This window comes from Panicum virgatum, chromosome 9K (genome assembly GCF_016808335.1).
Source record: "Panicum virgatum strain AP13 chromosome 9K, P.virgatum_v5, whole genome shotgun sequence".
NCBI lineage: Eukaryota > Viridiplantae > Streptophyta > Magnoliopsida > Poales > Poaceae > Panicum > Panicum virgatum.
In genome coordinates, this window is record NC_053144.1 from 11430112 (window position 1) to 11449799 (window position 19688).

The window sequence follows — 19688 nt, forward strand, 5'->3', positions numbered from 1 at the left end:
CCGTTTTGCATCTCCCTCCCTCCCTCTCTTTTCTTTTTTTCTAGATTTTTAGTAAGCCAAATGGGGGGTGAGGGGCAGCCAACACCTTATATAGGGGTGGGGGCCGGCCGCCCCGCTGCCGGGCGACCGGCCCCAGGGATCTGTCTGCAATTTTTTTCGTCTTTTTTTTGCGGATAAGCCCCTGCCGCCTGGCTGCCGGGCGGCCAGGTCCCGGCCGCCCGCGCGGCCGGGGTATATTTCTGTAAATTTCCAAATCGAAAATATATTTTTGTAAAAAACAGAAATAAAAAATATAAAAATAAAAAAAACCGCGTGGCGCGCTAGCTTGCCTATAGGCCCTGACCCCCTGGCCCATGAACCCAAATGTTTGACCAGCCACACACACTGCCGCCTCGTTGACCACAGCTCGCACGATTACTGCCGCCTCGTTGACCACAGCTCGCAAGATTACTGCTCGCTATCAAGAGAAGAAAGGATCTTTGCTATGGAGCGTGACCCCCGGCTTTGGACGTGCACTTCGCACGGCGAGTTCACCGCTGGATGGACTAGCGTGGCATCTTGATGTGTTCGCGCGTGACGACGACGCGGGCGAGCACCCACCAGTCGGGGCAGCCGGTCCAGGCAGAGGCAGACTCACTCGGGATGGCCAATGGCGCCGGTCTGGCCGGGCGGTGCCCCCCCCCCCCCCCCTATCAGTAGGTGCGCCAGAGAGAGTCGGGGGACTGAACGGTAGCCTGGACCAGGCCGCCAATGAGAGAGCAGACTACACGGCTTGGGTGGGTTGGTGCCGGCTGCGGTCATGAGACGAAGAGAGACGGCTCACCCGACAATCCCACAATCGGCCGGTCAGAGGCAGAGGCAGACCCCGAAGCGCAAGCCCAGAGGTTCCATTTCCACGTGCACCTTCCCCCGGCAGGCGGCAGGTAGCTGCACGACCCAACCACCCCGCGGGCCGCGGCAAACCTTGCCGGTCGCGCGCGCCATGGACGACGACGCCACGCTGCGGCGGCCGGCGGAGAAGGGCTCCGTCGCCAAGGCGGGCGAGCTGGACCCGCCGCTGCAAGCCATCGGCTTCGAGGTCGAGGAGCTCTCCCCGTCCCGGATCACCGGCCGCCTCCTCGTCACGCCCACCTGCTGCCAGGTCAGTTGATCGGTTCCTACTAGCTACCAACCAACTGCTGCCGCCGGCTGCTCTGCCTGCCTCTGACTGATGACCGCGTGGGCCGGCCCCGGCAGCCCTTCAAGGTGCTGCACGGCGGCGTGTCGGCGCTGCTGGCGGAGTCGCTGGCGAGCATGGGCGCGCACATGGCCTCGGGCTACCGCCGCGTCGCCGGGGTGCAGCTCAGCATCAACCACTTCCGCAGCGCCGCCCTCGGCGACACCGTCCTCGCGCGGGCCGTCCCCGTCCACCTCGGCCGCTCCACCCAGGTTCGCTCGCCCTTCCTCGATCATTCACACCCTCGTCTCCATGCCGCCAACACACACGGGCTCACATGATGAACTGCGGATCGGTAGCTAATTCTTATTCTATGTCGCTCGTTAAGCAATCTGTTCTGTCCATGTTTTTCTTTACTGCTTCCCAAAAGCTCAGCCTGCGGATTCCATTCCATTTCAGAGATTGCACCTGTCTTGTTCCTTTTTGCTTCTGAAACGAGCCATTCAGTTCTTCCTTGCGGTTGTTTATTTCGTTGGTCGTCCAGGGACAGTGAGTTGCAGCGACTTCTGATGGCAGCAAAAAGTACAGTCAGCGAAAAGGACAATATTCAGACATGATGCTTCCCTTTTACCAGGCTCTGTAAATCGTTAAAAGTACAAATGATCTACATTGTGTTAAATAGTAATGGGAAACGGGAAATCATAGTATCAACAATAATCAGCACGCATAACGTGGTCAGGAATCAGAGAACATGGATGCGACACGGTTGAACTACCGGCCCCGCGCACTGGTTGTTGGTGTTGGCTACATTGAACACCCCATGATCTCGAACAGGTCTGCCGCCTGGTTGTTAGTGGTTCCATCTGCTTTTAATTTGTTTCGAAAACACTGCGAAGAACACGATTACCGTGTCGCAGATTCGACCAGGGAGGAAGATTCCACTACAGCTGGATTATGCTTTGCTCGGACGTCCAATACTGTCTATTTCATTTCCTCATATTATAATCAAGCATCTCGTTTTGGGGTGCTTGCTCATTGATTCTTTTGCATGCATGCATCTGTTTTTCTCCATGTTATCTTTCACTGTCTCAGTATTCTCATGAAGAACTAACAATGCTGACATTTGATTGGAAGGTGTGGGAGGTAAAGCTCTGGAAAATGGATCCATCGACAGGAGAGAAGGGCCCTCAGATCGCTGAATCCAGAGTCACTCTGCTGTGCAACCTGCCGTTGCCGGAGGAACACAAGAACGCAGGAGATGCTCTGAGGAAATACTCAAAACTGTAAAAAGGAAAAAAGAAAAGTTCAAACGGATAGCTGTGTTGCAGTTTGACGGATCTGATGTTGGAAGCATTGGTCAATGGATATAGCATTACCTTTCTTTTTTTAATCTCTACTAGTATGGTGCACGTGCGGCATGCACGTGTTTAAAAAAATAATGTTGTAAAGAAAAAATAACCACACTAAATTTTAATTACAACAAGGTCAAACTTTATATCTATTTATCTGGATCAGCCTACTCTATGCGAGATAAGAGGCCAAAAGGTCATTAATAAATGTCGTACTCCTGGACCTCTTGACCAAAATTGTAAAAGAGAAGTAGCTCACCAGAGGGAAGCTGAAACAGAACAGGATTCCATATAGGCACCCCAAATTGCTCATCAGCCACTGCCGAAGGATGCCATTGACCACCCTAAAAATATAAAATGTTTTAGTAAAAGCAAATCTTCTAGGTAAAATGTCACACCCTGAAATTTTTGAATTTCAGGATGTGATTAAAATTAAAAATAAAACAACAATTTTCTCATAATTTTAAAATTTTGTCAACATTTATTATCGTTACAGGGAATTTAGTATAAAGAAAATAATCGTTTGCCTTTTAAATTAAATGAGGTTGCTTGTTGGTTATGCATTCATGCTGTCCTTCCATAGTTTTATTGTTTGTTGATCAGTTTGAATTTGAATTATTGAATTCGAATTTGAATTGAATGTGTTTGTTTCTTCTAAAAAAATACAAAACATTCCTTTTTCCCCTGAGCCATTTCAGCCCAGCCGGCCCAACCCCATCTCTTTTTCTTTTCTTTCCCGCGGCCCAAAACCTCTCCACCGCCGGCCCGTTTGATTTCCTCCTGGCCCAGCCCGTTCCACCTCTCCCTTCCCTCTTTCTGCTCGGCCCATATCTCCGCCCCGGCCCGTTTTCTCCTTTCCACCGGCCCAGCCCGACGCCCCCTCCCTCCCCTCTCTCACGCTCACTGCCACGCGGCCCCCGCCTGTCAGGGCCTTCTTCTTCTCGTGTCGGGTGCGGACTCCGCCGAGTCCCGCCGCCGCACGCGCGTCCCCGCGCTGCGCCTTGGCGCGCACGCCAAGCCAGCCCCGGCCGCCCTATAAAAGGCGCCCGCACCCCCTGGAACCCTATCAATCGGAAGCCGCCGCCTCTAGATCGCGCAAACCCTAGCCGCCATTGTTGCTGAAGCTCGAGCTCGGCCGCTGTTCATGTTTCGCCGCTCCGCCGCCTCCCTGTCGTGCTTGAGTCGCCCGGAGTTTTGTGTGGAGGTGGGACACGCCGCACACCCCTTTCCTCTCTATTCCGCCCGGGGCTACTCGCCATCGCTGCCGCGAGCTCCTCTCTGCCCGTTCTAGCCAGCGCCGCTGCCCTAGACGCGTTTGTCGTGACGCGCGCATGCTCCCAGAGCAAGACCCGAGTTGAATCAGGGCCGGAATCGCGTAGACGCGATACGCCGGCGATGCGCCGCCGCCTAGCTCGCCGCCGACAGCCTTGCGCTGCTGCCAGTCCGCCCCATTAAACCCTGGCCGTTCGATCCTCATCCAATGGATCAGATTAGATCTGATCCAAGTCAAAGAAACCTAGTACCGGTCAACCGAGCAGTTTTGCAAATAAACCCCTCTGTTTTCCGAAATTAACCCTCCATCCACTGCTGTTGAAAAATATTTACAAAACAGCCCTTTATTTTCTGTTTTAGCCCCTGAGCTTTTCTAAAATCGAGCCCGCCGTCCAAAGCTTTAGTTTTTGCTCGCTAGCCCCTATAGTTTAGGTTTAATCTCATTTTAGCCCCTGGTTTCTTTAGAGCTAGCCCCTGGAAGTTTAAATCTATCGCAAACAAGTCTTTAGAACCTTGTTTTAGCCATAACTTCTTCGTTTTAACTCCGTTTTCATCGATTCTCGCGCTCACGTGATCCTTGCAATGTGTGCGATAGCTTTATGACCTTGTTATCCTCTGTGAGCATAGTTTGCTGTGTCATGCAAATCTTTCCCGCTAGTCTTCAACTCTATAGTTAATCGCGACTAGATCCCTGAAGCACCGTTTAGTCTATAGAATCGTCGTTTTAGTTTCGTTTTCCATGTTTCTTGCGCCCTCGTAACCGTAGCAGCGAGCCCTATCCTTCAGTGCGCTCTTTTAAAGCTTTTCTTTTGTTTTGGTGTATTGTTCTTAGTTGTATCTTGTTGTTTGCTTTGTATGGTTGCCCGATGTTTGTTCCGAGTAGAAGGATCGCTGTTTGAAGATTGAAGATCAAGAATTCCAAGTGAGCAATAGTGAAAGAGCAGTAAGAGTAGCTTTTCGTTGGAGAAAGACAAGTGACCCTAACCATGTTTCTATCTATGCTTATTTATAAGAGTATTATGATTTAATTGGAACATGGAGAACCACCCAAGAAAACAGTACAACCACAATACTATATGGCTCTGGTCTTGGCTGATTAATTAGAGACTCTAGCTTGTGACAATCTTACCGAAAGAGCAAGAGGGGATGCATCGACGGGGTATAGCTCGGTCCTCTTGGGGCAATTGGTATTGTTTAATGGTCCTTTGGCAAAGTACCACCTCATTAGGACAGTGTTATGACCGCTTTGGCTTGAAACCTTAGCGGATTGTCATAGGTTAGGGAATCTTTGTAAAGGCCTCGTAGCGTCCCTATGCAATCACACCTCAGAAGTGTGGTATTGTGCCTAGCTAGCACATTGCGTGATTGGGTTCAAAGTTCTTCGGAACTTTTACGCGAATTGTGGTGAAAGTGTACAACCTCTGCAGAGTGTAAAACTGATATATCAGCCGTGCTCACGGTCACGAGCGGCTTGGACCCTCACATGACTAATAAACTTAAAGATGGATATAAATCACATTCTGTTTATTTCTTGCGGCCTTGCTGAGTACCAATCATAAGTGTACTTACCCTTGCTTACTGTTGCTCAGAAGGAACAAGATTTGGAAGTCTTTTGAAGATGATGCTGAGTTTTAGGCGTACGCAACTCCCAGTCGATTGCCTGTGAAGTTTGAAGCCTTCATTTCCAGGATAAGCTGTATAACTCTGATAGTCTTTAATTGTTGTTTTTCTCCTTTATGTGATACTGTTACTGATTATTCACTTATAATGTCTCTATATGTATGAAACTTGATCCTGGCATACATATAGCTATGTATTCGGTTTTGTCCTTAAAACCGGGTGTGACATAAAAACAACAAACATAAAAAAAACTGAGTATACTGGATGAATTGAACCCACACTATATCATTACAACCAAATTTTGACATCCAGAGCACCTTCCATGGATCCACCAAAATATGCCACCAAAAAATAGCCTTCATCAATCTGATGAGGCAAAATTCATATGTGAGAGATTCTTATATCTTCTTTAAAGTGCTATTACAACCAGAGGCCATGTACATGTACAATAGTGGAAGCATGATAACTATTGAAAGGGGCACTCCTAGCTGGAAATGTGAATTCTTCCTTCAAAATGCTCCATCCAGACGTCACATTTGCAGTAATGTTGGTAATGTCTTGGGTAATCTCTGCAAACCTATTTCCATTATCCACCTTTCTGTAATCTCAAATTCAGCATCTACATCTTGTCAGGAGACATCAAATTTCAGAAGTTGAAACTGTTGAGCATCAATAAAGGAATCAGATATTTGAAATTGATAGGAGTCTTCATAAAGTAAATTCATAATAAGTGACAGCATTCAGCATGCACACATGTGGCACGTGTTTAAAAAGCAAAATTACTTAAAAAATAACTGGATTACATCAAATGAACTACTAAAATTATCATAAATAAATTTGGTATGTGCTGCTTCTTAGGGAATTCATTAATTCAAATATCTCCACCCTAGTTACAATCATAAATATTTTCATAACTTGTTTATATGAGTTTTGAATGTATATACTTACACGCAGTTAAGTATGGGGAGCAAAATAGTTTCTATTTATGTTAGATCTCCACACGGACACGGGCATGAATCACCGTGACAGCTGCAAGGAAGGAAGATATTGTTGCTGCAAAAGAAAATGCTTAAAAGATTGTAAAAAAAAGTTGATTATGGAGGGGTAAGGGCCCTCATCGGGCTCAACACGTGAGGAACCTAGAAATGGACCCGATCTGCAAGGACGATTTCTCAAGTGTGCGTGTTTCAAAATTTCAAAATAATAGCGACAACCCACGCTTATAAGCTGATCGCTCATGCCTTGTGTTGGCGATGTGGGACAAAACCCCCACCTTCTGCATGCAATTCGCTAGCATGCACCTAACCAATGCATCCCGCTGCATATATCTTGGGGTCAATCAAAATTCAACCCGCACGGCGTGGAATTCTCGAATCCCCTGGATCACTTCGGAAACATCTTATGCAAATATGGCCAGAATACCCAACCTACAAACCTAAAAACTGCAGCACTGTAAAGAAAGGCCTTATAATTCTAATGCTAACTAACGAACTTAGCTTTAAGAGACCAATAGATGAAAAAATAACTTTATTTAGGAGCATAAGAATACATGAAAATGAAGCAAAAAATTTGAAAATAGAAGAACAAAAGATATTATCCAGCTTGAGCCTCATCTTGGAACCTACCACCAACTAACATTCCAAACGAGAGGCTCAGTCAAAGCCTGCCAATGTTTGAATCCAAATGTATGTGCAAAGCAAGTGACCTGCAACTAACGTAGTAAAGCAAAATGAGTAAAATGCACTGTGGGTACATGAACTTGTAGTGCTGTGTCAAATAGGTCCATAAACTTAGAAACCGGACATCTAGCACCTCGAACTTGCGAACCCGTTCACCCCAGGTCCAGTCCGGTTTTGCATGGCTTGCATGGCACTGTGCGCCCGCGATTTGCTACAGTAAACCCGGATTTGCTACAGTTACCGCATTTTGTTTTTTCTTTTCTAATTTTTTTCGGCTGAATCTATGAAAAATCATAACTCTTCGATACAACATCAGATGAAGATGATTTTTATATGAAAATTGTAGCCCTCGACGAGATCTACAACTTTCTAGTTTTGAGTTTTTTCATTTGATGAAGTTAAGTTGCCCAAAAAATTATACAAAAGTACAGCACCATAATAATCGCGTACTTCTGCTTGTCGTACTAGAAAATTAATATATTTTTCTGTTTGTTGTCAAATGAAGACACTTTGTATACCAAAATTTTAACACTTTTAACGATCTAGATTCTTGTAGTTTTGAGTTTTTACATTTAAAATTGTTAAGATGTTGATAAAATAGTATAAAGCCTCAACGTCTTTTGCGTACTTAATATGCTTCTTTATATTGTTTTATCGATATTTTAACAACTTCAAATATAAAAACTTAAAACTCTAAGAATCTAGATCTTTTAGAGTACTAAAATTTTAGTATACAAGTGTCTTCATGTGACAACAAACAGAAAAATATATTAATTTTCTAGTGCGACAAGCAGAAGTACGTGATTATTATGGTGCTGTACTTTTGTATAAATTTTTTGGGCAACTTAACTTCATCAAATAAAAAAACTCAAAACTAGAAAGTTGTAGATCTCGTCGAGGGCTATAATTTTCATATAAAAATCATCTTCATCCAATGTTGTATCGAAGAGTTATGATTTTTTAAAGATTCAGCCGAAATAAATTAGAAAAGTAAAAACAAAACCGTGGTAACTGTAGCAAATCCGGGTTTACTGTAGCAAATCGCGGACGCACAGTGCCATGCAAGCCATGCAAAACCGGACTGGACCTGGGGTGAACGGGTTCGCAAGTTCGAGGGACTAGATGTCCGGTTTCTAAGTTTATGGACCTATTTGACACAGCACTGCAAGTTCATGTACCCACAGTGCATTTTACTCAAGCAAAATTATCTGTGAGCAACCTGCTGATGAAGAATACCCTTCCGAATGAAGTATTACAACCGCCCAAAGAGACGATTCAATGCGATTACAAAGAGACAACAATATTGATTCTTTCGTTTAACTTTGGACAAGCCATCCCATCAAACACAATTACAGGATTGTCTAGGCTACCCTTTACACCTTTACAGCTCAGTTTGTTTGTTCGGACGCCTATTGTTCAGACGCCTAGCCTGCGGTCATGAACTAAAGGGGATTGCTTGACCACGCACCTCATCTGGTTGCTCCTCCCCTCCGGCCCTCGTGTCCTTGCTGCCGCCGATCCCGTTTCTCGAGCGTCTTGTTCTGGGATCTTGCAGTGCCTTCTGCTGTTAGAGATGACAAAATTTTGTATCAATAAAGGCAGAAAACAGGAATGTCAAAATTTACAAAGGAGAATGAAACACTGTTAGTGATGTATATCGCATCTGCAATACTTTGATCTTGCTTTAAGTGGATTGTAAAGTCCATGCTTTAGGCATTTAGATAAACTCTCCACAAATGGACGCAGAAGAAAAAAAAATCACATGTTGCATAAGAGCATACTTGACAGAATCAGATTGCATAAGGACTGCATTGTAGCCATATTGCCTGAACTCGTCAGCTCTACCATGCAAGCATTCTAACTGTGTCCTTGACTGTACCAAAAATAACTTGATATTGGCATATAGTATTATCAGGTAAATCTCTTAGAACAGACATATTGGAGCTCATGTATGGCATTCAGCTTGGTACATACAGCAATAAAAAAGCTGAACTTAATGAATGAAAAAACACCCAAAGGAAAAAACCTCCATTTATATAGAGATAACTTAGCTAAGGTCTTAGTATAATAGTATTTAAACCCATCACTAATACTCTTCCTGGATCAATCACAACCCATCTTTAATTAGCGGAAAATATCAAAGCATTCATTAAATCGAGAAGAGAATAGAATAACCAAATCAAACCTGAAATTAGTCAATCATGTTGTATCAGTGTGGAAACCTGAAATTAGTCCAAAAAAGAACCATGAGCTCCAAATAATTTATGCTAACTTGATTCTGTGATTTACATGGCCCCAAAGTAGAAATATTTTCTTCTCGAGCACCTCAGCCTTCCTCTCCAGATCTTCTTGGAACGGCAGGAAGAACAAACAACCTTCCTCTCCAAATCTGCTTGGAATAGCAGGAAGAGTAAACAGGAGATGAACTCAATGCTGACACTGGCATGCATGTTAACCCATTATTTATTAGCACAATTCACAGAACCTGTAATGCTCCATACGGTTGTTGCTCTTATCAGCTTGTACTCGTGATGACCACGGCTGAACCTGGAAGCCTCTGAAGGACTGATCAATTAGTTTGTAAATATATTGAAACCTGGAATAGTAGATAATTCTATATCAGCACAATCTTTTGTAAATAACTAGTCAGGTTGGCGCGCTACGCGCGCCTATTAAAAAAACGTGGACCTAAAATATTAATAGAAAGATATTATCCGTTACTATGTTCGAAGCAACATCGTATCGATGTATTGAGTTAGATCTAAAAATTACAGTAAAGCGGCATAGTAGTTTTGTGTCTGAGAGCGCGCCAATCTCAAGCATTGTAGTATAGAGGTACAGGTAATTTTTCCTTAGAAATTTTTTTTGTGTCAGTAGGTATAGTTTAATTACTTTAGTAGGGGAAAAAAAGTAAAATTAGAAATGAACGAACAGTTTAATTATATTTTGTGGGTTTACGGAGGGAAATCAAAACCTAAGAAGTAGTACAACTACCACATGTAAATGTAGTGTACAAAGTTTAGTTATTATTTTTGTATGTAGGAAGTAGTTAAATATATTTTGTATTGTGAAATAATGGAAGGAAAATATTTTTTTAAGATAAAGAGACTAACTTAATAGAATCGTGGGCCCCACGTGGGTCCCGCCTGAATAGTACATGGGTCCCACGTGGGTCCCGCCTGAATAGTACGTGGGTCCCATGTAAATAGTATGTGGGACCCGCATGGGTCCCGCCTGAATAGTACGTGGGTCTCACGTGGGTCCCACGTGAATAGTATGTGGGACCCCGCATGAACAGTGTATGGGCCCCACGTGGGGCCACGACTCATGAGGAGGCCCCAAATCTTGGCCCTTTAGTATATGTACTTAATGAGAAGACCTAAATGCATTGGTTCCCACGAGAATCAGTATATCCAAGCAACTTGCCGATGAACATGGTTTCCTTGCAACATTAAGAACGACCATTGCAATGTGTGAATAAAGAAAAGAATCCATTTGTTCATACCTTCTTCTCATAGTAAGCAAAAATATGTATTAGAACATCCCCTGTTTGATGTTAGGCATCGTTATGCCACATATCTGAAAAATACAAATTTCTGTAGGCAAATTTAGGGAAATTGTGAATTTACCAACATTAAGACAGTTCTATTTACCTCAAACCATTTCTCTACTTTAGTCTGCTATTTTTCAATCTTCCTACGGTACTGTGATGGAGGGATCATTGTCGGCTGGTGTGGCGGCCGCTGCGCGATCCTCCTCGGTGTCGGTGGTGGCCGGCGGAGGCAGAGCAGCAACCTCAGCCGCTGGGTGGTTCTGCCAATGTTACTTTAACAATCACCAAAATAATTCCAATGATTCTGCAACGGGACATTGAAAGTGATAATAATATCATGCCCATGCTAAGCAAATATTTGCTCTTGTTCCTTGTTCCTTATGATAATATGTTAATAATTATCACAGGAAAAAATAGCAGCAGAGTGCCTTTTCAAACAGGCTTATCATGATATATGGTACAAATTACTTACTGTGGCTTTAGGCTTTTGAATTATAACAGAAAGTGCATCAACAAGCTCCCCCAGATTGTGAGGAGGAATGTTTGTTGCCATTCCGACCTGAAACAGTTTAAACAACCTAAATATCTGACTTAGTAGCAATTGTATAAACTGAATACAAACTCATACCGCAATCCCAGAAGAACCATTCAACAATAGAGATGGAACACGAGCCAGCAGCAGAGATGGCTCCCTCTGTGAGTTATCAAAGTTTGGTATGAAGTCAACCTGTAAAAATAACAAAAAGCAGAATGAAACAGATGAGAAAAAAGGAATGCCATGCAACAACAACTCACAAAGAAAGACAATAAGATTTCGGAGTAGCTACCTTTAATACAGAGCACAAGAGATTCGTAGCTGAGTAGGCTGCACGGCATGGTTAAGTTGGTCATCACACGGGCGTAGACGAAGCAAGAGCAAAGCTTCAAGTGATAACCGTGTGGTACGCACCTTCAAGTGCTGCAATAGAGGGGCATGTACCAGGTTCTATTAAAGTGATAACCGTGTCTTTGTCAAGTAGTGATTATGCTTAGCGGTGAGCTCACTCTATGCACGACTGATTCACAAGTACATGTGCAGAACAAAAGAAAAGGTAGAAAAATAATATTTGCTTACTTCCTAGCATGCCTCTCCACAATCTATATCAACATATATAGGCACAAACATTTAGTATGATTAGTGACGCTCCGAACTTCAAGTCGATTGGCACAAGGCTTGTGAACTTGGTAATCTGGACATCGACGTCCCCTTTAGCAAAACCAATAGAAATCTGAAACAATGCTGGGCTTTGGCTTTTAGGACCTACAGTAATAAAAGCAAAATGAGACTACATAGTTTGTGATGCGACAGCGTCCGGCGAGGGCCCAGTCAATTACGGGGAAGGTTAATAAGAGCTGCAGCTGTGAGCTAATTTTACATGTACTACTGTCTAGTCTTGACTTTATTTATCCATACAACAAGCAGGCTGCAAGACAACTCTTCTGTTTGTTACTCATATAAACAGCTCATCTATAGCAAGACAATTTTTTTTTTTTGGGGGGGGGGGGGGGGATAGCAAGACAAATATTAGGCAGCATGCAAACTACATGAAATCAGATAATTAGATGTACATACAAAATTAGCTTACAACTAATTTAAATTCTAGGTTTTCTAATGCAGCTACTTTTAGCTATCAGTCCATCACATTCTGAGTGATCAAAAGAAAAAAAAAGGAGATCCATATATTTGGCAAGGCACAACATACATTCAGTGAAGAAAGTACAGTACTTAACCAGGGTCATCGCTCTTTGCTATCTAACCAAGATCCAAGATCTTCTTCAGAATCTCAAGCACAGAGCAAGATTCTATGACCATGAACTTTGGCCCGTTTGGCACAGTGCAAAGAAAATTCCTGCCCATTAGAGGATGGGTGATGACATCAACTACTCTGATATAGAGCACGAACCAATGGCCAGCTCACCAGCACATGTCCGCTCCACAATAATCAACAAGAAAACCAAATCAACTACTATGCGACACGTGTGATGACATCAACTACTCTGATCTAGAGCACGAACCAATGGCCAGCTCACCAGCACATGTCCGCTCCACAATAATCAACAAGAAAACCAAATCGAAATATCCAGCCATTCTAGTCATGAATCAAGAACCGGATTCGGCCCGATAGGAATTAAAGAAGAGATAGCAATACAAGCAATAAGCTGCATCATTGTACTCACTGTACTCTAGCCAATCAAACTCATCAAACCAAGAATTATGAAAAGATCTAAATTCACCACTCATCTATTTACGAGGAAAGATGAGATCAAGAGGTTGAGTTGGTCCATTCAAAGCATATGCCCTCTTTACTTGATCTCTAATTTCAGGCTGATAATCATCAATTGGTTTGCGCTTTCTAGGGTCCCCAATTAAATTTGAATGTCTAAACTCTGCTCTAGATTTCTTTGGTTGAGATGTGCTCTCATTAGTATGTGGAGTTGAAGAACTTGAACTTGAAAAGTATGTATGTATGATTCTTTTCGACATTTTGAAGTCTGTCATACCAATCAAAAATTGAATCATTGAAATATGATACTAGAAACTGAATCCTAAATTCACGGACAAATAGAAGTACAAATTGAGTGATTGAATCCCAGAAATTGAATCGTACCAAGCTACCAGCACTGCTGCAGCACTGCGGCCCCTGCCTGCAGCTACACGCCTGCACGCCTGTACCTCCACTGCTGCAGCACGGCAGCGCCGCACTGCTGCCGCCTGCCACGCGCCCAGCCGCGCCGCGCGCAGGTGTGCTGTGCGACGGCCGGGCTGTGCACGGGCCGCGGGCCGCCTGCCGCTCGCCGGCGCCTCGCCTCGCCCGCGGTCACCCGCCGCAGGACTGACCCGCCGTGCGCCGCCGCCGTCCCTGCGAGCCCGATGCGCCACGATGGGGATGGTCCGATGGATGGAGGATGGAGACAAGATTACCGGAGAGAAGCAGTCGCCGTCGCTAACACCCCCGGCCGACCCCATCTCCGCGCGATGCACGCGTCCATCTACGCGATCCCATCCCCGATCCGCCTCCATCTCCACGCTCCCTTGCTCAGCGTGCGCGTCCCCGGTCGCGGCACTGCCATCCCCGAAGGAGAACCTCCTCCCTGCGGAGGCAAAGCGCATGGGGGCGGTCGGGCGGAGGAGGAGAGAGCATGGGAAGGGCAGCACGATGCGGATTAGCGGATGGTGCGGATGGGGAAGGGAGGAGCGACGGGGATGGAGAGGGCGTGATTAGTGGGGTGGGTATCGCGGCGGGGAAGCGGAGAGGCGCGGTGAGAAAAAAAAAGCCGCGGAAGGCAGAAACATCGCGGAAACCAGGTTTTCGCCGTTAGGTAGTTTTCGTTGAGCTGGTTCAACCAAAAATTTTCTGATTAGTGGACTTTTATGAGAGGATGGGGTAAGTTTTTTTAGTGAGAGAGACTTTTAATTGTTTTCGTTTTTTATAATATAGATAGATAAGAACACCTACCAATCTATCTCTTTGCTGTAGCGACGTGTGTCCAGTGTTCTTCCTTGTGTCCGATTGAAGGCCTTCAGCGCGAGTACATGTGACTGAACACACCTATCAATTTCGGGGTCACACGCGCGAGTACATGCAGTCCTGTCCCACAAGTGCCCGTGCACACGGCCCGCTCGCTCCTGGTTGGTTTGCCAGCTCAGCGGTGGGTTTAAAGCCCAGTTTTCTATTTTTTTCTGAAAGTTCCAATAAAATATTTTTTCTATTTTGTTCTAATGAAGTATTTTTCATTTTAAGGATAAGATTAGATCTAATTGAACAAACTTTAATTTTTGTTTCAATGAAATTTTTTACCAACAAAACAATTTGTTCCAATCATAACAGAAATTGTGGGCCGACTACCCAAAAAAAAATTCATGGTCTAGCTTCCCTGCGCCCTTCTGCGACGGATGTACTTTGGGTCACACGAGTGACCCCGAGTCTGGGGAACTTATAAGCCGCCATCCCTGCTCCCGAAGCCCTCCCAAACGGTAGTTTTGTAACCGGCTTCACGTGTGAAGCCGGTTCTGAAGTTATCGGCGGCTTACACAGGCAAGGTGAAGCCATGAAATCGTGGCTTAACGCGGCTTACACATCAATCTAACAAGTGAAACTATTTTGCCAAATATTTTCTAAAACGGCTTCAGTTCCACCAGAGAAGCCGCTCCATCTGAGGAGCCGGAGCTGTTTTTGGAAGAGCCGGAGCCCTGCCAAACAGACACTTAGTCTTTGCACCGCCAAATTGAAAGCAAAAGCCCAATCCTCCATTTCTTTGGTTGTTTCAGTTTATCCCGTGGCAACCAATATATGCGTCTTGTTCTTACCTTGACTCCACTAATAACAACATATCACCTAGCTTTTCTTTCACTTTGATCGCAAATCAGGCGTAGCTAACCTTTTTTTTTCTTCTCATGAGTCGCCTTTGGTGATGCTTTTGTTGAGTGCACGTCTTTTTTCACAAATTGCATCAATACTATTCCAACCTCTACTTAGTAAAGTAGTGATCAGTTTTTTATTTTCGCTCAATTTCCTCCTTATTTTGTTGACTCGATTTTCAGTGATTCAACAATTTTACATGAAATCGATTCAAATATTTTTTATAGAGATGTTTTCGTCGACAACGAGACGTATATGGTGATTTCGTCAATATCAAAAATTTGTCGGCTCAGTCTTCGAAGATTCTCATAGGAGTAGGGTTTGCGTATGTGTGTTCATAAGGGTGTGAGTGTACCTTATGAGTGTCTGTATAATCTTAAAAAAAATATTTATAGTGGGGCCATACCACGTTGGGAGCAAGGCCGGAGGGTTGACCACGGTGTAGCATCACCACTCCAAAATAGCATCCCACCTTGAAGGCTTGAACCCTTCTACGCCCTCCAAAAACGAAGTCCACACATTCCAGTGTCGACCCGCTAGCTTCCCCCAGCGACCTCCGGGCCTCCGGCCGGTCACGCCATGGACCCCGGCGCCACGGCCACGCCGCGGCAGCCAGCAGCCCCGGCGGCGGCGAAGGAATCCGGGGCCAAGATGATGGCCGAGCTGGACTCGCCGCTGCACGCCCTCGGGTTCGAGATGGAGGAGTTCTCCCCGTCGGGGCTCGCCGGGCGCCTCCTCGTGACCCCCACCTGTTGCCAGCCGTTCAAGGTGCTGCACGGCGGCGTGTCGGCGCTGGTGGCGGAGGCGCTGGCGAGCATGGGCGCGCACATGGCGTCCGGGTTCCGCCGCGTGGTCGGGATGCAGCTCAGCATCAGCCACTTCCGCAGCGCCGCCCTCGGCGACACCGTCCTCGCGCGGGCCGGCCCCGTCCACGTCGGCCGCTCCACCCAGGTTCGCCCGCCACGCTCGCTCCGTCCGCCGTCGTCCCCATCCCGATTGAGCACTCGCCTGGCTACCATGGCCTGCGCGATCTCGGTTGACCGCTGTTCAACCGACCCACTTGACTTGCCGGCCAAGTGGTTAATTTCTTAACCGCTGCTACTAATTTTAACCGCGCCGAGGCAGCTTGTGCGATCTGCCCGTGTTCCGCGCTACTGCTCTGGAGTCAATAAATCAATTATCGAGTAGCTGTCCTGCCCATGCAGCAATAATATATACGATTTTTTTATTAACCAGCAATAATGAGATTTGGTGGATTTGTGATAAACCACCAAGCAGGCTGAGTAGGATTTTCAAGCCAGCTTTGAGTACGGTAAGAAACTAGAAAAAAAAACCTCTGGAAAATCTGTTCGGTAGCTCCAGCAGCCTCTAGCTCAACAGTGTTTTCCTCTCACACCGCTTTAGCACCAGTTTTCAGCCATCAGTCAACCAACAGTATTTTTCTCTCACACCATTCCAGCCACCAGCGAACAGAGTGAATAGATGCCACATGGTTGAACTAACCACCGGTTGTTGGCTATACTGACAAATCTAATAATGCAGGTGTCCCTGACTCCCTGGTGCAATTAAGGCCCTGTTTAGATCTTTACATGTTTTTGCAAAAAAGCCGTAAACGCATTAAAGTGAAACGGAATCTTGCTAATTTGAAGTGCTAAATGAAGTCTATTTACAAAACTTTTTGCATGGATGGGCTGTAAATCGCGAGACGATCTAATGAGTCTACTTAATCCATGATTTGCAACAGTGATGCTACAGTAACCATCCGCTAATTATTGATTAAATATGGATTAATTAGCATCATTAGATTCGTCTCGCGATTTACAACCCATTTATGCAAAAAGTTTTGCAAATAGACTTCATTTAGTACTTCAAATGCCTTCTTTACATCTTTACACAATTTTGCAAAATAAACTAAACACACCCTAAGTGGAATGAAAAAAATTGTAGTAGTTCCAATTGTTGCTGGAAATCGGCAATAAGAAAAAAGAAAGCTACAATTGACCTGGCTCCGCTACTCGGCGGATAAGATATGTAACTTGTCGGCTAGCAGCCTAGCACTAAGGCCTCCCGTTTTGGTTTTTTTTAAGTTGCTGTCAATATTCAGATGTCCATTTCAATTTAATATAAAATTAATTGCATAAGTTGCAATTAGGGCTCTCGACGAATCTATTAAAGTATAATTAATAAACGATTAGCTGATGATTACAATAGCAATTAGTGTCAAATTGTGGACTAATTAGGCTTAATAGATTCATCTTGTGATTAAGTCACGACTTATGAAATTAATTTTGTAATAAGTCTATATTTAGTACTCCTAATTGGTGTGTCAATATGCGTTGTGACGGGACTTGTGACTTAAACTGAAAAAAACGAAACAAGACCGGAGAAAGAGGCAACCAATTGTCAAAACTTCAAATTGCCCTGCTGATCTCTGGCTCTGAACACTGAAGCGTGCGTAATAAAGAAAGAACTAGATAGAATTGAACAAGTTGCGGAATTATTTCTAGAGAAGTCCGGATGGCACTTAAAGTTGAAAATAATTCCTCTAGGTGCTTTCTGATCGATTTTTTTTTTTTTGCATTTTCTTCATTTGGTTTTGTATCCATGTTAAATATTACTGTCTCTGTAACTCGTTCCTTTTACTCAAAAAAAAAACCCTCATTCGAACCCTCTGCTAAAATTCGATTGGAAGGTTTGGGAAGTAAAGCTCTGGAAGATGGATCCATCCACGGGAGAGAAGGGTCCTCAGATTGCCGAATCCAGAGTCACGCTGCTGAGTAACCTGCCCTTGCCGGAGGAGCACAAGAACGCCGGAGAAGCCCTCAGGAAATACGCATCAAAACTGTAGAGATGGGACGCTTCAAACGGATAACCTTCTTGCAGGTTTCACGGATCTGAATATCTGATGTTTTTTTTATGAAACTGAATATCTGATGTTGTAGAAAACATATTGGCTATCCTAAAGACCTGCAAGTTTCTTCTGCTCTCTTTTTGGTGTACCAGCATGCATCCATGCGCCCGTGTTCCGAGGACCGAAGTGTTAGGTTCTCTGGGGTTCTTGACTGGGATCGAGTCTAGGCAACAGACCGAGTACGGGTACATGGTTCTAGTGTAGAAATACAAAGGGATTCGGGTCCTAGCTCTAGTACAAAGGAAGAGAGAGAGTAGGAGGAGCAGACCATCCGCAGGAGGTGGTGCAGTGGACGAGCTGGTGCCGGTGGGCGCCATGGCGTCAATCGAGTCGATGAAGGAGGCGAGTAAGTCGGAGTCGGCGAGGTGCGGCTCGACGAGCTCGCGGTCCGGCGATGGCGGTGGTCGACGCGGGTACCGGCGTCCCTCGGGCCTCCACTGTCACTGGCCGTCGATGGCGTGGGCGTTGGCCAACGAGGTCGTCGTGGCTGCACTGGGGTGCTTCCCGTCAGCCTCGCACTAACCCTAGATCGGGTAGGGTTTCTGTGGGAGGGGTTTGTGGCGGCGAACCTTGTAGTGCGAGCCCCGTCACCCCTCCCGATCTATATAGCGCGGGCGACGGGGGCCCACCAGCCAGCCGATCTATAGGCGCGTCAAGAGAGTCAACTCGGCTTTTGGGTCGAGTCGTGAGATCAATCCCAACATGAAGCCTTCATCACGCTATACATGACCTTTCATGCTGTGCTGATGATATAGGGCAGTGATCCCTTTGGAGCTACCTATTTGAACGGTTTACTGGTTAATGAGCTCCCCGGTTGCTGGCGTCCAAAGCCTAGCCATCACTAGTAGTCTAGTAGAGGGCTAGAGGCGGAGCTCATCCGAGTGGCGCCAGTGCGAAATCCGCAGCCATCACTTCTACGAGAAAACATAGCTTGTTTTGTGCTGATGCCTCCCATCCTTACAATGGACAACAAAACAACAACAACAATAATAGAGCCAGGATGACCAAGAAGACTTTGCGGAACTAACAATATCCAGTCACTTTCTTGTTCTCTCTTCTTTCTCGCGTTTCACATCTGAGTGTTTATATAGCACAAGCAGCAAAAACGGGCATCATCACCAGATGTAATTAAGCTAATCCGGACGAGTCTCCTCCGTAGTAACTGCAGAGGTACTCCAGCCACTATCGTGTGGGCCTGGTCGCAGTCGGACCCACGTGGCAGTGGCACAGTCTGTCTGCAGGCACCGCAGGGGATTGGTTTCCGCTAATCGTCACAGCTTCTTGCAGTGACCTCGCATTCCAGCTCGCATCAGCCTTCCTGTGCCTCCCGCGCACGGCCCAGTTCCATGGTCCATCACCCTGAAACTTCTCTTCTACTTCCAAATCCCCCGGTGATTGCGGATCCCTTACTCCCGATGCCTCCTAAGCCCATGCTGTCCAAAAGGGGAAAATATTAGAAATGGTATGGAACCTCCACGGCTCCACGGTGCCAGGTATTTGCATACAGCTTCTTATGAGAGTAGTGAAAGTAGTTGGAGTTTGTAAAGCTTCTACAATATCACAAACACAAACAGCCTGGTGTGTGAGTACTATGTACTGTGCTCATCAATGTGAAGGTAGTTGGAGTTTGTAAAGCCTCTTAGTGAGAAGGGTTACTGAAGTTTAATGCCTACTAGAAATGAAGGGAGTTGTGATGGATTGGAAGAAGATGCCTTGATGATGACTGAATTGCCAATAGCCATTAACTC

The 19688-nt window shown here is 45.4% G+C and overlaps 3 protein-coding genes across 30 annotated transcripts; 2 read left to right on the forward strand and 1 right to left on the reverse strand.

Annotated features, from left to right (window-relative positions):
- The first annotated feature begins 841 nt into the window (after window positions 1–841).
- On the forward strand, window positions 842–2653 carry LOC120650132 (1,4-dihydroxy-2-naphthoyl-CoA thioesterase 1-like). Its single transcript, XM_039927154.1, has 3 exons — window positions 842–1141; window positions 1237–1428; window positions 2291–2653. The coding sequence occupies exons 1-3, from the start codon at window positions 983–985 to the stop codon at window positions 2441–2443; spliced, it is 504 nt and encodes a 167-aa protein (XP_039783088.1). The 5' UTR covers window positions 842–982; the 3' UTR covers window positions 2444–2653.
- A 5634-nt stretch (window positions 2654–8287) lies between these two features.
- On the reverse strand, window positions 8288–13935 carry LOC120650134. Of its 28 annotated transcripts, none has more exons than XR_005665498.1 (12): window positions 13278–13932; window positions 11744–11929; window positions 11457–11587; window positions 11258–11356; window positions 11102–11188; window positions 10730–10889; window positions 10582–10655; window positions 9562–9672; window positions 9402–9465; window positions 9262–9298; window positions 8858–8949; window positions 8288–8637 (listed from the first exon to the last, which is right to left on the reverse strand). XR_005665498.1 is itself a non-coding variant. In XM_039927155.1 (4 exons), exons 1-4 carry the CDS (start codon window positions 10590–10592, stop codon window positions 8512–8514), a joined length of 351 nt encoding a protein of 116 aa, XP_039783089.1. In that variant the 5' UTR covers window positions 10593–10723; the 3' UTR covers window positions 8288–8511. The 28 variants fall into 28 exon arrangements, 2 of the variants coding, with proteins under 2 accessions (XP_039783089.1, XP_039783090.1); XR_005665495.1 differs by having other exon boundaries at window positions 8288–8640; XR_005665501.1 differs by lacking the exon at window positions 8858–8949 and having other exon boundaries at window positions 8288–8640; window positions 10582–10622; window positions 13278–13933.
- A 1592-nt stretch (window positions 13936–15527) lies between these two features.
- Window positions 15528–18017, forward strand: LOC120648289 (1,4-dihydroxy-2-naphthoyl-CoA thioesterase 1-like). The gene is made up of 2 exons (XM_039925011.1): window positions 15528–15980; window positions 17722–18017. Exons 1-2 carry the CDS (start codon window positions 15609–15611, stop codon window positions 17875–17877), a joined length of 528 nt encoding a protein of 175 aa, XP_039780945.1. The 5' UTR covers window positions 15528–15608; the 3' UTR covers window positions 17878–18017.
- Window positions 18018–19688: the final 1671 nt, after the last annotated feature.

What these genes read in the sequence shown, in the direction of transcription:
- LOC120648289 (XM_039925011.1), top strand. Translation starts at nt 15,609, where the DNA reads ATGGACCCCGGCGCCACGGCCACGCCGCGGCAGCCAGCAGCCCCGGCG. An exon ending in ACGTCGGCCGCTCCACCCAG is followed by an intron (nt 15,981 to 17,721) that starts GTTCGCCCGCCA and finishes TTCGATTGGAAG; the next exon opens with GTTTGGGAAGTAAAGCTCTG.
- LOC120650134 (XM_039927155.1), bottom strand. An exon ending in AACCGTATGGAGCATTACAG is followed by an intron (nt 9,466 to 9,561) that starts GTTCTGTGAATT and finishes TATTCCAAGCAG; the next exon opens with ATTTGGAGAGGAAGGTTGTT. An exon ending in TATTTCTACTTTGGGGCCAT is followed by an intron (nt 8,641 to 9,365) that starts GTAAATCACAGA and finishes CATCTCTAACAG; the next exon opens with CAGAAGGCACTGCAAGATCC.
- LOC120650132 (XM_039927154.1), top strand. Translation starts at nt 983, where the DNA reads ATGGACGACGACGCCACGCTGCGGCGGCCGGCGGAGAAGGGCTCCGTC. An exon ending in TCACGCCCACCTGCTGCCAG is followed by an intron (nt 1,142 to 1,236) that starts GTCAGTTGATCG and finishes CGGCCCCGGCAG; the next exon opens with CCCTTCAAGGTGCTGCACGG. An exon ending in ACCTCGGCCGCTCCACCCAG is followed by an intron (nt 1,429 to 2,290) that starts GTTCGCTCGCCC and finishes TTTGATTGGAAG; the next exon opens with GTGTGGGAGGTAAAGCTCTG.